This window comes from Salvelinus sp. IW2-2015, linkage group LG15, assembly GCF_002910315.2.
Source record: "Salvelinus sp. IW2-2015 linkage group LG15, ASM291031v2, whole genome shotgun sequence".
NCBI classification, from domain to species: Eukaryota; Metazoa; Chordata; class Actinopteri; order Salmoniformes; family Salmonidae; genus Salvelinus; species Salvelinus sp. IW2-2015.
Genome location: NC_036855.1, coordinates 49,582,379 through 49,595,843, shown reverse-complemented (window position 1 = coordinate 49,595,843; position 13,465 = coordinate 49,582,379). Strand labels below are relative to the sequence as shown.

Sequence of the window (13,465 nt, the reverse complement as noted above, 5' to 3'; positions counted from 1 at the left end):
TTATTGGTTTGATTAGTTTGAATAGTTTGATTAGCTGATGAATGGATAAAGGATCACTCACACCTTTTGTCTGCTTCAAGGCTTTTCTCTGGCTTCTCTCTCTCACAACACCACAAACACACACACACACACACACACACACACACACACACACCCACACACACACACCACTTCTTGACTTATACATGGAACGAAAAATGCTATAAAATCCTTTAGCCATGCTTTATGCAAGAACAGCACGTTCCTGTGTCCCTGTGGCGTGTCCCCTGTGGCGTGTCCCCTGTGGCGTGTCCCTGTGGCGTGTCCCCTGTGGCGTGTCCCCTGTGCGTGTCCCCTGTGGGCGTGTCCCCTGTGGCGTGTCCCTGTGGCGTGTCCCTGTGGGTGTCTTTGTCTTCACATATAACGCTGCTCTGAAACGCTTGCGGCATACTAGAGCAGTCTCAACATCTATGTCCACACACACCCACACACACACACACACACACACACACAACACACACACACACGAAGCACACATTCATACACACACACCACACACACACACACACACACACCACAGAAGCACACATTCATACACACACACGCACCAAAGCAGATCTCAACCCTACGGTCCACAAGACGACGAGGAGTCTGAACTCCACACAGTGTGTGATATCTGGAGCTTCACTTTTGAACGTTGACCCTTCAGCTGAACTATTTGCCCCCAAACACACACGCACGTACCCCAGCTGCAGAAGTGCCCCTGGTACTCCTGAGCACACACACGCCCTTGCTTCTCCGGTGTGTGGGAGGTATGGGATTAGACCAGGTCATAGGTCATAATTCAGATAGAGAGAGACTCCTAGGAGAGTGTACTGATGTGCTTGTAGCCATGGGATACTGGTGCATCTATGGACCCCCTCTTCCCTGGGCTTTCCCTCTGTCAGAAAGAGAGTGAGGAGGATACAACGGGACAAAGGCGGGAGAAATATAGCGAAGGAAAGTTAAATTGACAAAAAAGAGAAGGGAAAGATAGACAATAGGATTTTAACAGTTTGTAGTGGAGGAGGAGAATCTGAGACGTGTGTTGGTGTGTGTGTGTGTGTGAGAAGAGAGAAAAAAGAGACAGCGAGAGAGAGAGATAGAGACAGCGAGAGAGATAGAGACTCTAGAAGAGTGTACTGATGTGGGGTTGTAAGCATGATACTGGTGCATCTATGGACCCCCTCTTCCCCCTGGGCTTTCCCTCTGTCGCCAGCACACCTGCCTCGCCCCTGGACACACACAAACACACATAGAGGGTGTGGTTCTTACACACAGGGAGAGCGAGGACGTTTTCCGTTATCTCCTTCGCTCTCTCTCTCTGACACACACACACACACACACACACACTCTGCTGTAATGGTCTATGCCTTTGTCTCCGGCTGGCTGGCTTTTATTGGATTAGTGCTCAGGGAAGTGGTGTTGAGCCTTGCTGTGCCACAGAGAGTGGCAGGGACCTCAACACTGGGACATACTGACTGCCTGCCATCAGGCCACTGTATCACAATGGCTGTCTTCTATTCTGGAGTGTGATCAGAAGAGCGTGGAGAAAACATGTGAAACGTGAAAGAAGGGAAGTCTGACAGAGAGAGAAATGAAAAAAACCTTTCATCCACTGCCGTGTGGATATTAGTTCTGAGTAACAGACCGTGTTGGACAACCTGAACTGGTTGGTTTGGGATTCTGCTGTGAGGGGTTTCTGAGCCCCTTCTGCCCCCTCGGCCTGCGTAACGTGGTAACGGGTAAGTGATACCTCCTCTCCCTCACGGGGGGTAGGATAGACATTTTGTTGAGGGGGGTGTGGGGGGACTCGTGCGGGGGTAAAACTGTGCGGAGTGGTGGGACTCGAGGTAACAGGATCAATATGATTATTCACACTTAGTATGGGAGGGACACACACATATGCACAAACACACACGTACAGACACCTTGTGTCCTCTTTAGCCAGTTAAAGTGAGGACTGGAGAAATGAGATGAGGTCGTTTACAGTGTGTTTATGGTCTGGTGTGTGTGTATGATCTGGTGTATGATCTGGTGTGTGTGTATGGAGTGTGTGTGTATGGTCTGGTGTGTGTGTGTGTGTGTATGGAGTGTATGGTCTGGTGTATGTGTGTCTTCTGTCAATGTGAAATTCCACACTTGTATGTCTGCCTCCCACTGTGTCCTTTCGATCAGTGTGTGTGCTTTGTGATTGTGTATGTGTGTGTGCTCTGTGATTGTGTATGTGTGTGTGCTCTGTGATTGTGTATGTGTGTGTGCTCTGTGATTGTGTATGTGTGTGTGCTTCTGTGATTGTGTATGTGTGTGTGCTCTGTGATTGTGTGTGTGTGCTCTGTGATTGTGTGTGTGTGTCTCTGTGATTGTGTATGTGTGTGTGCTCTGTGATGTATTGTTGGCCGTGTGTCGTGGTGTTCGTGTATGGTGTTCGTGTTCTGTCGTGACGGCTGGTGTGTGGTCTCCCACATCTGTTATTGGGCGGATTTCGTTTTATGGATCAGGGTAAGTCGGTTGACTCAAAGCAGAGAGAGCGAGAGATAGGGAGGGAGGGAGAAAAAGAGAGAGAGAGAGAGCGAGAGAAAGGGGTGTTTTGTGTTGCAAGGGAGAACGTTTGAGAATGTAACACGCATTTCATGTCGGTTTTTAGTCATGTTGTTTTCACACGTTAAAATAATGTTTACGTCAAGCTCGGAAAAATGAGAAATGAGGCTAGGGCGAGTAAGAGGCAAGGAGCAACCAAAGAGAGACTAGAGGAAAGCGTGAATTCCTGACCCTGCAGTCCAGTCGCCCAGTAGTCGTGTCGTTTTCTCCGTGCTGCGGATCAGCTGTGTCATTTAGCCACCACACAAGGATGTCCACAAGGAGAAGGAATGCACGAGTCCTGTCCCGCTCAAGATCCTCTCCACCGCTCCTTTACTCTCTCTCTACCCCTTCTCTCCTCCCCCTACCTCTCCCCTCCTCACTCACTCCCCCACAAGCCATTCACTTCCTCACTCTCACTTCCCCCTCCCCACCCTGTATCTCTCTCCATTTCTCCTCACTCCTCCCCTATTCTCATACCCAATCCCAGGGTCCTGTTCAAACTGCCCTCCCCATTCCCCCACCCCCCCCCCCCTCGCCGTTCTCCCTCACTCCTCCCTGTGTAGAGAGGGGCCAGAGGTGGTGTTTACAGACGGACAACCAAAAAGTGGTTGTGTGTAGAGTCAGCTCAGTCAGTACACACACAGGCCAGGCCCAAACACATACTTTAGATACAACACACACAAACACACACACTGGTTCGTGTTCCTCCTGGCTGTCTACACTAAAGAATAGGTTTGGAGGAGGTTTGGGGTCAGGGTTAGTTTGGAGGTTTTGTCTCGAGGCAGTAGTGGTGCAGCCAAGCTAGAGTTCTCATGATGGGGCACTTCTAAAAACACATCTGGTTTGTCTGTGCCCGTCGCTGTTGTCGCGGATGTCGGGTATATATGACTGAACGTCCTCTCAAGACTCTTTTCTCATCCTTGCCTTTATTCCCATAAAAAAAACGGTCCGTCTTTGAATGCATTGCAGTGCGACGGATTAATGGGGTGTATAGTATGCGTGCATGTGCAGGTACGCTGGTCTCTGAGTGTGTAAGCCTCACCTGTCCCCTACCCCATGATATCATCTGTGACCACTCACCCGTCGGGGATATATATATTAGAGTGAGCTCATGTCTAGCGTGTAACCCCGTGTCCCAGCCACTCACGCTGTCTCTAACAGCAGTCTACAGGACTAGTCATCTGATCCTACAACAGTCTGAGTAACAGTAGCTCCCCCTTAAACTGAGGAAATTCCTTGTTGCCCAGAGGTTATTGCCTACGTCTGAGCGTGTGTGTGTGTGTGTGCGCATCATTTTTAGGATTTTTGTTGTGGTATTTTTACCCCTTTTTCTCCCCAATTTCGTGATATCCAGTTGGTAGTTACAGTCTTGTCCCGTCGCTGCAACTCCCCTACGGACTCAGGAGAGGCGAAGTGCATGTGCAAATGTATGTAAGAGTTGGAGCGAGCTGAGCCGGGTAACAATACGGGCAGAGCTTAAAGAACCACACTTCCCCAGAGACACATATATCATAAGAAAAACTAAACAAACAGAGAACAACTTAAACAGGAGGTTTTCTCAGGATGCTGTCGGACACTCCCATGGGTCCAGCCCCAACGGCAGCATTTTCTCATTGGTCAGCGGTCCCAGTTGAATAACAGCAGGGTTCGTGACCCCTGACCTGTGTGTGAAAACAGAGGGCTATCTTAGGGGACACGGTGGAGAAACTAAGGCGGTAGCCCAGGAATGTGTTGATTTGGGTCAGTTCAGAGAGTCTATTCTCTTACCTACTGTCCCTCTCTCCCCTGCTGTCTCTCTCTGTCTCTTTTTCCTCTCTCACCTTCTGTCTCCAGATTTTCATATCGTCATACTGTTCTTCTGCCATCCCGGGATTTACGTTATTACCGGCATAGCACACAAGGGGGCGCTAAAAAAACACACACAAAAAAGCCATTGGGCCTCTATTGCCAAAATCCTAACAAAACTAGGCCAAGTAATAGCGAAATCACGCGTACAGTAAGCTGTTAGCTAAATGCTATCGAGCTAAAATGAACATAAGCGAATTGCAAAGACAGGCAAATTCAGCTCATAAAGTTATACAAGCATAGTTAGTAGCTACCAACTGGCATTTTCGGTGAGTGTGGACATTTACAAGCGAAAGTGAACGAGAGAAATTGTGCAAGTAAACAAAGTTGTGATGCATGCTTTTCTGGTAGGAAGAGCAGAATGTGTACACAGAGCAGAGGAGACAGTCATGCAGGAGGAATAAAACGCTAGTAGGAAGCACGGGGAAAGAATGGCAGCTGTGCAGATAACTCGGATAGCAGAGCTCTTTTGACTTCTAAAACGCGGCAGAAAGCCGCTGTAAGATATTTAGTAGTGAATTGTTTAGCAGTGAATTGTTTAGCAGTGAATTGTTTAGTAGTGAATTGTTTAGTAGTGAATTGTTTAGCAATTTGTTTAGCAGTGAATTGTTTAGCAGTGAATTGTTTAGCAGTGAATTGTTTAGTAGTGAATTGCGTACGAGTGTAACTTCATCACCTCGTGTGCGCTGCACGATAGGGACTTGCCGTCAGAACGCTACGGACTCACCAGCTCCCGCTTTCTCTTGTTGTGCTCTTAACAACGAACGTGTGACTGGCTCAACTGTTCTGGGGAACTACGGTGAGCTTCATAATGCTAAATAATGTGACAGGTGAAATGAAGAACGCAATCTGCTTTATCTCCTAGCGTATTACACACGTTGATTGGAGGTATTAACTTAAAAAGTAGGTAGAAATAGTCCCATTTATTGAAAATAAATAACTTGACGGTATTGATCTCATGGCTTTTTTTCAAATACCCCGGTATATGGTATACCGCCCAAGCATACATTGTCTCTCCATCTCTCTCTCCCCTACTGTCTCTTTCCATCTCTCTCTCCCGTTTCTCTAATCTCTATTGTCTCTCCATCTCTCTCTCTCCCCTACTCTCTCCCGTCTCTCTAACCTTCATTATCTCTCTGTCCCCTACTCTCTCCCGTCTCTCTAACCCCCATTGTCTCTCCATCTCTCTCTCTCCCCTACCTTCTCCCGTCTCTCTCTCCCCTACTGTCTCTCCATTTCTCTCTCCTCTGTCTCCTACTCTCCTCCTGTTACTTAGCCTTTTCTAAACTTTCTAAGAGTATTTGCTGTGGGGAACTTGTGAATGTTAGTGTCAGTCTCCTAGGACTCGCTCCCGTTTTTCATCATCATGATAATGCCTGGTACTTACAAAGGCAGTGTTTTTGTGTGTGTTTTTTTCACCAGATACTTTTATATAAAGAAGTAGTCTGTCTGTACACCTAACCTAATCCGAAAGGCCAATGCTCAAAAGAATCCATTTAACTCCATTTCTACAAATTACCACACGGCTGTGAAGGCCTCTGCCTTACTAAGATCGACTTCCCTGCTCAGAAATCGACACAAAAATCAACGCAATTGATTGAAGTCTAATCACGCACATCAATTGAACCCATAACTTTCTGACGTTTCAGTGTTCGAGTTTTATGCTTGGACTACTCTTTACTATGCTCAATGGGGGTCGGCCGTGGTTCGTGTCATCGTCCTTTCTGATTGGCTCTAAATGGCTGGGCGGTAGTTAATACGTAGGTTGCGCTGCCAGCAGGAGGCTGTGGGTTCGGGCCATGTTGCTGGGCTGATCTCTAATTAGTAATGGGGCTGTCAGTTAGTCAGGGTGGATCTGTCTGGGAACTCCGGGATCACACACACTGACGCACGTTACATGGATGGGAAGTTGGGAACGTCCGTGTTGGGAATGTTGGAATTGGGAATATCTTAGTTGATACTAAGGAGTAGTGTTTTGTATGTATGTGTGTGGTTGAGTCTGTCTGTGTGGCTATGATCATTCTATGAGTGGACTGTAGCTTCATACTGTTGTTGAGTCATTTTGAAGATGCCTTGTTTTGGTTCCATAGGATTTGGGAATGTCTTATTTGGGAGATGTCGTCGTGCTGTAATGTTACCGGTCTGGCTGCAACAGTGAACTGCTGAACTGGGCTTGGGGAAGATCCGATTACAAGCACCATGGGTGAACACTCTGTCTCTTTCACGCTTCCCTCACTCAGTCCAGAGAGAAAGAGAGATGGGGGGAATACGCAAGGAGAGATAAGGCGACAGGAGAGAGAGAAAGGGAGAGGGAGGGATGATGAGTGCAGAAGACACAGTCAAAAACACAGAAAGGGCCCGAGTGAGCAAGGGATAAAGGAGTGGGAGGGAGGAGGTAGACACAAAGAGAGAGTGAGACCGGCAGAGGGAGAGGCAGAAGGAGAGGGATCGAGTGAGAGGAGCAGAAAGAGAGAGAGAGGTTGTAAAGCTCAGTGTGTAACTCAGCGGTATGGACTAATGAAGCTCTCTGTCCAACTCGGCATTCTCCCCCACACTTCAGGTTCCCGCGGCATCCCAGGAACTCTGGCCAGGTAAAGAGAGTGTGTGTGTGATGGCTCTTTTTGGGATATTCTATGTCTTCAGAAGGATTCTAGATTTTAAATATGGACACGAACCTTAGATTCTCAGTTGGTCTGTGATGTTTTACTGTCTCTCCTGTCTCTGTCTCTGTCTCTGTCTCTGTCTGTGTGTGTGTGGGGGGGGGGGGGGGGGGGGAACTTTCCCCACGAGCTGTGTGAACATGTTTAGACGGCTGTGTCAGTCTAAATCTCTCACCATTTCGCTCTGCTGTCTGCAGTCCTGTCAAGCGCAGATATACTGTGGGTTCAAGGCAACATCAAAGCAGCCGAGCCTCAGAGCTTAAGCTACAGATTGCAGTGCTTTTTAAGACATCAGATCTGTATGATGTTAATGTGAGATCCCCCAGTAGGTTGTGAAAGGTGTGTGTGTGTGTGTGTGTGTGTGTGTGTGTGTGTGTGTGTGTGTGTGTGTGTGTGTGTGTGTGTGTGTGTGTGTGTGTGTGTGTGTGTGTGTGTGTGTGTGTGTGTGTGTGTGTGTGTGTGTGTGTGTGTGTGTGTGTGTGTGTGTTTGAAGTATGATTCATGACATCATCCTGTCTGCAGATGAGGATAGATGCTTCCTGGGCTTAAGCCAAAGTCAGCGTGGACACGCTGATGTATTTCTGTGTGTGTGTGTCTGTCGCATTAGAGGTGATGGATCTGTCCCTGGGTGACTAATCCAAACACCAGGATACAATAGCGTCTGTGTGTGTGTGTGTGTGTTTGTGTGTGGGCACCCGCGCACTTGTGCGTGTGCTCAATGGCTGTCAAGCCTGCTTTTAACTCTTTGCCCTACCTGTGGTCCTTTCAAACTGATGTTTGACTTGTCTCATCCATAGTCTCCCTAGAGATCACTCTAGTCTCTCTTGCTGGTCTCAACCCCCCCCGTCCCGCTGTCCAACGTCCCCTGCCCCCCCTCCTTGCCCCCAGGGTTGGGGATAGACAAACACAGCCTGTAAAAAAAAAAAAAAAGTTGGGTTAAATACTGGTGTGTGAACAATGCGTGTGTTGTAGAACCTTCCTGTTCCAGGTGAGTCTCCTAGTCTCCTGTGTTTGATGGACAGCTCCAGTCAGTGTGTGTGTGTGAGACTGAGATTTCTAGGCAGTTTGGGGCTTTATGCTGCTGCCTGACTGTGAGCCGTGTCATAAATTCACCCTGCCTCTTAACAGGGCTTTTCTCCCTGGTGCAGAGCGAGACGGTGTGTTTTCACCCAGGATTACGCTCATACATAAAAATATCCCTCCTATCTTTGTGGGGCTCACCAGCCAGCTTGTACAGTCACATAGCTTTAGCTAAGCTAGTAGGGTGTCTACACTGTCATGGGGATTCATATTCAGAGCCAGAATGAGTGATACATCGCTGTCTACTGTCTAGAGCAGCGCTTTCCAACCCTGTTCCCCGGGAGAGCTACCCTCCTGTAGGTTTTCGCTCCAACCCCAGTTGTGTTTAACCCGATTCGGGCTTATCAACCAGATGATTATTAGAATCAGTTGTGCTAGGTTAGGGTTGGAGGGAAAACCTACTGGACTGTAGCTCTCCAGGAAGAGGGTTGGAGAGCCCTGGTCGAGCGTGTGAGTTGCTCCGTAGAGGTATGGTATTGCAATGTGAAATATTCACAATATTCAGCCAATTCCACGCCTGCAAACAGAATAAAGGCTCTAAAGTAGAAAATGTAACGCTGATTTAATGGGGAGTCCGCTTAGGTTGCTTCCATTCAACCACACGCTGAACCTTTGTTCAACTCTGTTTACAAATGAGCTATCTGTTTAAAGGCACTTTTTGTACGATTTTTTTATTTATTTTTTAAACCAATCCCTTCTTGGTATGTCCTTGCCTCTCTTCTCTTTGCTGTGGTTGGCGTCACACCTCTCCTCTCTTTCTCCTCTTTGTCCTGGTTGAAACGGTGTTGTTTTATTAAACCTTACATCTTTCTCTTCTTTCTCTCCAGTTGGGATGACAGCAGCTCTGTGAGCAGTGGGGTCAGTGACACCATCGACACGGATGACATCAACACCAGCTCCTCCATCAGCTCCTACGCCAACACACCGGCCGCACAGCGCAAGGCCCACAACGGACAGGTCAGTGTGGCGGCTAGACACGCACGCGCACACACACACAAATATAGCGCCAGGCTCTGAATGGACACACACATAGACTCTCAGTACAGTACAGTCTCAGACTCCTGCCTCTCCCCCTCTTTCTCCTCTCCCCCTTCTCTTCTCCCCCCCTTAGCTCAGTGTGTTAATGATATATTCCCTTCACAGTTTGGAAGGGAATATGAGCCTGTCGTAGTGCTCTGGGTGGCAGACCTGTGAACCGACTAGACTAATGTACATGTTTGAACTGGCCTCAAGTCATTAAATACCAATTTTAAGAAGCAACAGAAAAACTGTCTGAGAAGTGATACTACTCTCAGCTGGTTTTGGGTGGCTTTGGGAAGGGGTGGGATGTCTGGATAACGCACACCCACTGTGCAATAACACTCGTTTATTTATAGTGGTTATTTTATGTAGGATAACAAAGGCTGTACAAAGACCATATTCTCCCAGTGGTAGTTGACCTTTGACCCAGCACTCGATGAATATAGTCTCTTTCCATAGAAACTGTCTCCATATTGGATCCCTAAAGTGCTGAGGTTATCGCACGCTGAGTAGGGCTTCACTTATGGTAGGCCCCAAAGAGCTTTCTGATTTTGTCCACAATCGGTATACTCTCGTGCCACTATCATCACGGCCCTATAGGCACTTATGGAAGTTACTAACTTCAACCCGATTAGCCATTCATTTTATCCCCATATATTCCCAGGTCATAGCACCATAAAATAGATCGTAACTTCCCTCTTCTCTCATCCTCTGTGTGTCCCCAGCCTGTGACGGACGCCGAGAAGCACTCGGCCTCTACCAACCCGAGCGCCGCCTGGTCAGGTGACGAGGTCAGGAGGTTAGACGGGGTGTCGGAGAGCGGGGTCAGCAGGATGGACCAGGGCTCCAAGTGGACCCGCCGGAACCCCTCTGACTTGTCTGACGAGGTGGTCTCGCAAAGGAAGACTCCCTCTATGACACACACAGGGTCCTGGAGGAAGGGCATGAGTGCTCAGGTGGGGGTGACCAACCCCAGGACTAAAGCTACTGGGACGTCAGGGTCCACCGCGATAAAAACGCACAGCACAGGTACGGGTGTTTTCTGTCCTGGCTGTGTTTTGCTGTCTGGGTATTTGTCTCATTTGCGATTGCATGTCTGTTTCTGTGTGGGCTCATGTTTCTTCGTCTTTGGCAGCGCATCTCCTTATATGTGTGTGTGTGTGTGTGTGTGTGTGTGTGTGTGTGTCATTTTCTCTCGGGTGGTCTGAATCTTGAGTCCATTAACCCTTTGAGACCCCACAACGATGACAAACTCTCCTCTGACCTTAACCCCTGCTGTATGTCCCATTCTGTGTACGCGCAGGTAAAACAGACGACGTCAAGGTGTCCGAGAAGGGCCGCCTCTCCCCTCGCTCCGACGGCCTCCACAGCTCGCCCTCCGACGCCGGACGCAGCAGTGACGACGAGGCCAAGAAACACGCCCCCTCCTCCACCTCCACCGCTGCCTCCGCCCGCACGTCACACCCGCACGCCCTGTCCGAACCCCACTCCCAGTCACACACACTCACCTCCCGCACCCCCACCAGCACATTTGGCTTCAAGAAGCAGAGTTCCGGGATGGTTACTATGGTTACCACCAGTGGCGCCACCATCACGAGCGGGTCAGCTACTCTTGGGAAGATGCCCAAGTCAGGGACGAGATCCCTTGCCGTTGGGATAAAGGTCGGAGGTCAAGATGTGGGGTCCGGTCTAGGTCACCATGACGACGGGTACCTCCAGGTGAGCACCCGCTCCACACTGCAGTACCGGAGCCTTCCAAGACCCAGCCGGTCCGGCGCCGCCGCGCGTAACGGAAACCGGTCGTCGACCAGCAGCATCGAGGCGACCGTGCTTTCCGTTACCACTCACAGTAAAAGCAGAGACGTGGGAAACACTGGGAAAATGAATGGAAGTGGGACTGGGGTCTCGCTAGCCAATCAGACGGACCGAGAGAAGGGCGTGTCAGAGGGCGTGGACAACCTGAGGGGAGGGGCTTCCAACGTACCTCTCACAGGGAGACAGCAGGTTGCCTCACCCACACTGCGCAGGTGAACAGACTCACACACTCAGATGCAGAGATATAATGTCACTCACTCTTAAGTGTGGTTATTAATGACACCCATTTACAGTACAGTGTCTGAAACCTAAACAAACGCGCACGCGCACCCACATTCACATCCATACACAAAGGTCATGTCTGTCTACTGTAGGAAAACTATCCCTTCAGCATTTCTGTTCAGCTGCCAGGTCTGAGCCCACACTTTTCATAGTGCCAAGTCTTTATATGTGCACAGTAACACAGGCAGAGTCTTACCTCATCACTGCTGGGCTGGCTCATTAATCTCTATGGGTAATACGGCTTTGAAGATCCTGCTCTATATTATCACCCTGCCTACCGTCTTAACAGTCAGCACACTCTGGATATGTCCCAAATGGGGCCCTATAACAAATGTAGTGCACTAAATAAGGATTAGGGTGCCATTTGGGACGCAGTCCCTGTCTTTTGGCTTAACGTAATGGGGTATGCTAATGTAATTTTTCAAAAGTTACTTTGATATAATCCCCCAAGCATTTACTCAATAGTGTGCAATAGGGGTGCTTACTAATTTAAAACAGAAATGTGTCTACATATTTTACATTTACATTTCAGTCATTTAGCAGACTCTCTTATTCAGAGCGACTTATAGTTCATCTTAAGATAGCTAGGTGGGATAACCACATAAACTACATGACCAAAAGTATGTGGACACCTGCTCATTGAACATCTTATTCCATAATCATGGGCATTAATATGGAGTTGGTCCCCCCCTTTGCTGCTATAACAGCCTCCACTCTTCCGAGAAGGCTTTCCACCAGATGTTGGAACATTGCTGTGAGGACGCTTCCATTCAGCCACAAGCATTAGTGACGTCGGACACTGATGTTGGGCAATTAGGCCTTGCTCGCGGTCCAATTCATCACGAAAGGTGTTTGATGGGGTTGAGGTCAAGTTCTTCCACACTGATCTCGACAAACCATTTCTGAATGGACCTTGCTTTGTGCATGGGGGCAATGCATAGTGCCAACTGTAAAGTTTGGTGGAGGAGGAATAAAGGTCTGGGGCTGTTTTTCATGGTTCGGGTTAGGCCCCTTGGTTCCAGTGAAGGGAAATCTTAACGCTACATCATACAATGACATTCTAGACAGTTCTGTGCTTCCAACTTTTTTGCAACAGTTTGGGGAAGGTCCTTTCCTGTTTCAGCAAGACAATGCCCCCAATGGCTGTGAGCTTTACACCACTCCAGCTGACGCTTGGCATTGCACATAATGATCTTAGGCTTGTGTGCGACTGCTCTGCCATGGAAACCCATTCCATGCAGCTCCCGACGAACAGTTATTGTGCTGAAGTTGCTTCCAGAGGCAGTTTGGAACTCGGTAGTGAGTGTTACTTGCTTCAGCACTCTGCGGTCCTGTTCTGTGAGCTTGTTTGGCCAACCACTTCGCGGCTGAGCCGTTTTTGCTCTTAGATGACTAACTGACCTGTTGGAAAGGTGGCATCCGATGACGGTGCAACGTTGAAAGTCGCTGAGCTCTCCAGTAAGGCCATTCCACTGCCAATGTTTGTCTATGGAGATTGCATGGCCGTGTGCTCGATTTTATACACCTGTCAGCAATGGGTGTGGCTGAAATAGCCGAATCCACGTTATTTTCCTCAATAAAGTAGCCATCAGCATAGTCAGAGCTAGTAAGAGGGAAGAGTAAAGCGCAAGTGTTAGTTTACAAAAGGCTTTTTCAACTTTCTCCTTCTCTTCTCCCTCTCCATCTCTCTTCAGGCTGTTTGGTGGGAAGCCCAGTAAGCAGGCTCCGGTCACCACAGCAGAGAACATGAAGAACTCGACGGTGATCTCCAACCCTCACGCTACCCATGCTGCCCTGGACTCCCCTGGAGGTGTTGGGGTGGAGAGCGAGGGCGGCGGCCCCCTGTACGGAGGACGAAACCTGAGCACGGGCCATAGCACGCTGGGTAGCGAACAGGTGAGATAGGGAGACGAGCCGAACCATATGACACGCGCTGGTAATATCTGTGCAGCCTCTTGATAAGCGTCAGTGTCCAGAGTTTATACTTGCACAAACAAGAAAATAGCTAACTTTAGCTACCAGCGCCGATCACGATAGGTAGCCCTGTGGTAAAGTAGTTGGCTATGATAGCTAGCGACAGCAGATCGTAATATGAAGAACACTGTAAGAATGCAGCAGACATATGATTTGACCTTGGCGAGTGGAAGCATAACCGCGAAGCA

At 48.8% G+C, this 13,465-nt stretch overlaps 1 protein-coding gene across 1 annotated transcript in view; it reads left to right on the top strand.

The window, feature by feature from the left end:
* Positions 1–13,465, top strand: part of LOC111974302 (neuron navigator 2-like) — a 90,581-nt gene that overhangs the window by 45,160 nt on the left and 31,956 nt on the right. The window contains 4 exon segments of the mRNA XM_070447229.1: positions 9,014–9,143; positions 9,932–10,235; positions 10,510–11,233; positions 12,998–13,199. Of these exon segments, the coding sequence (XP_070303330.1) occupies positions 9,014–9,143; positions 9,932–10,235; positions 10,510–11,233; positions 12,998–13,199 (1,360 nt within the window).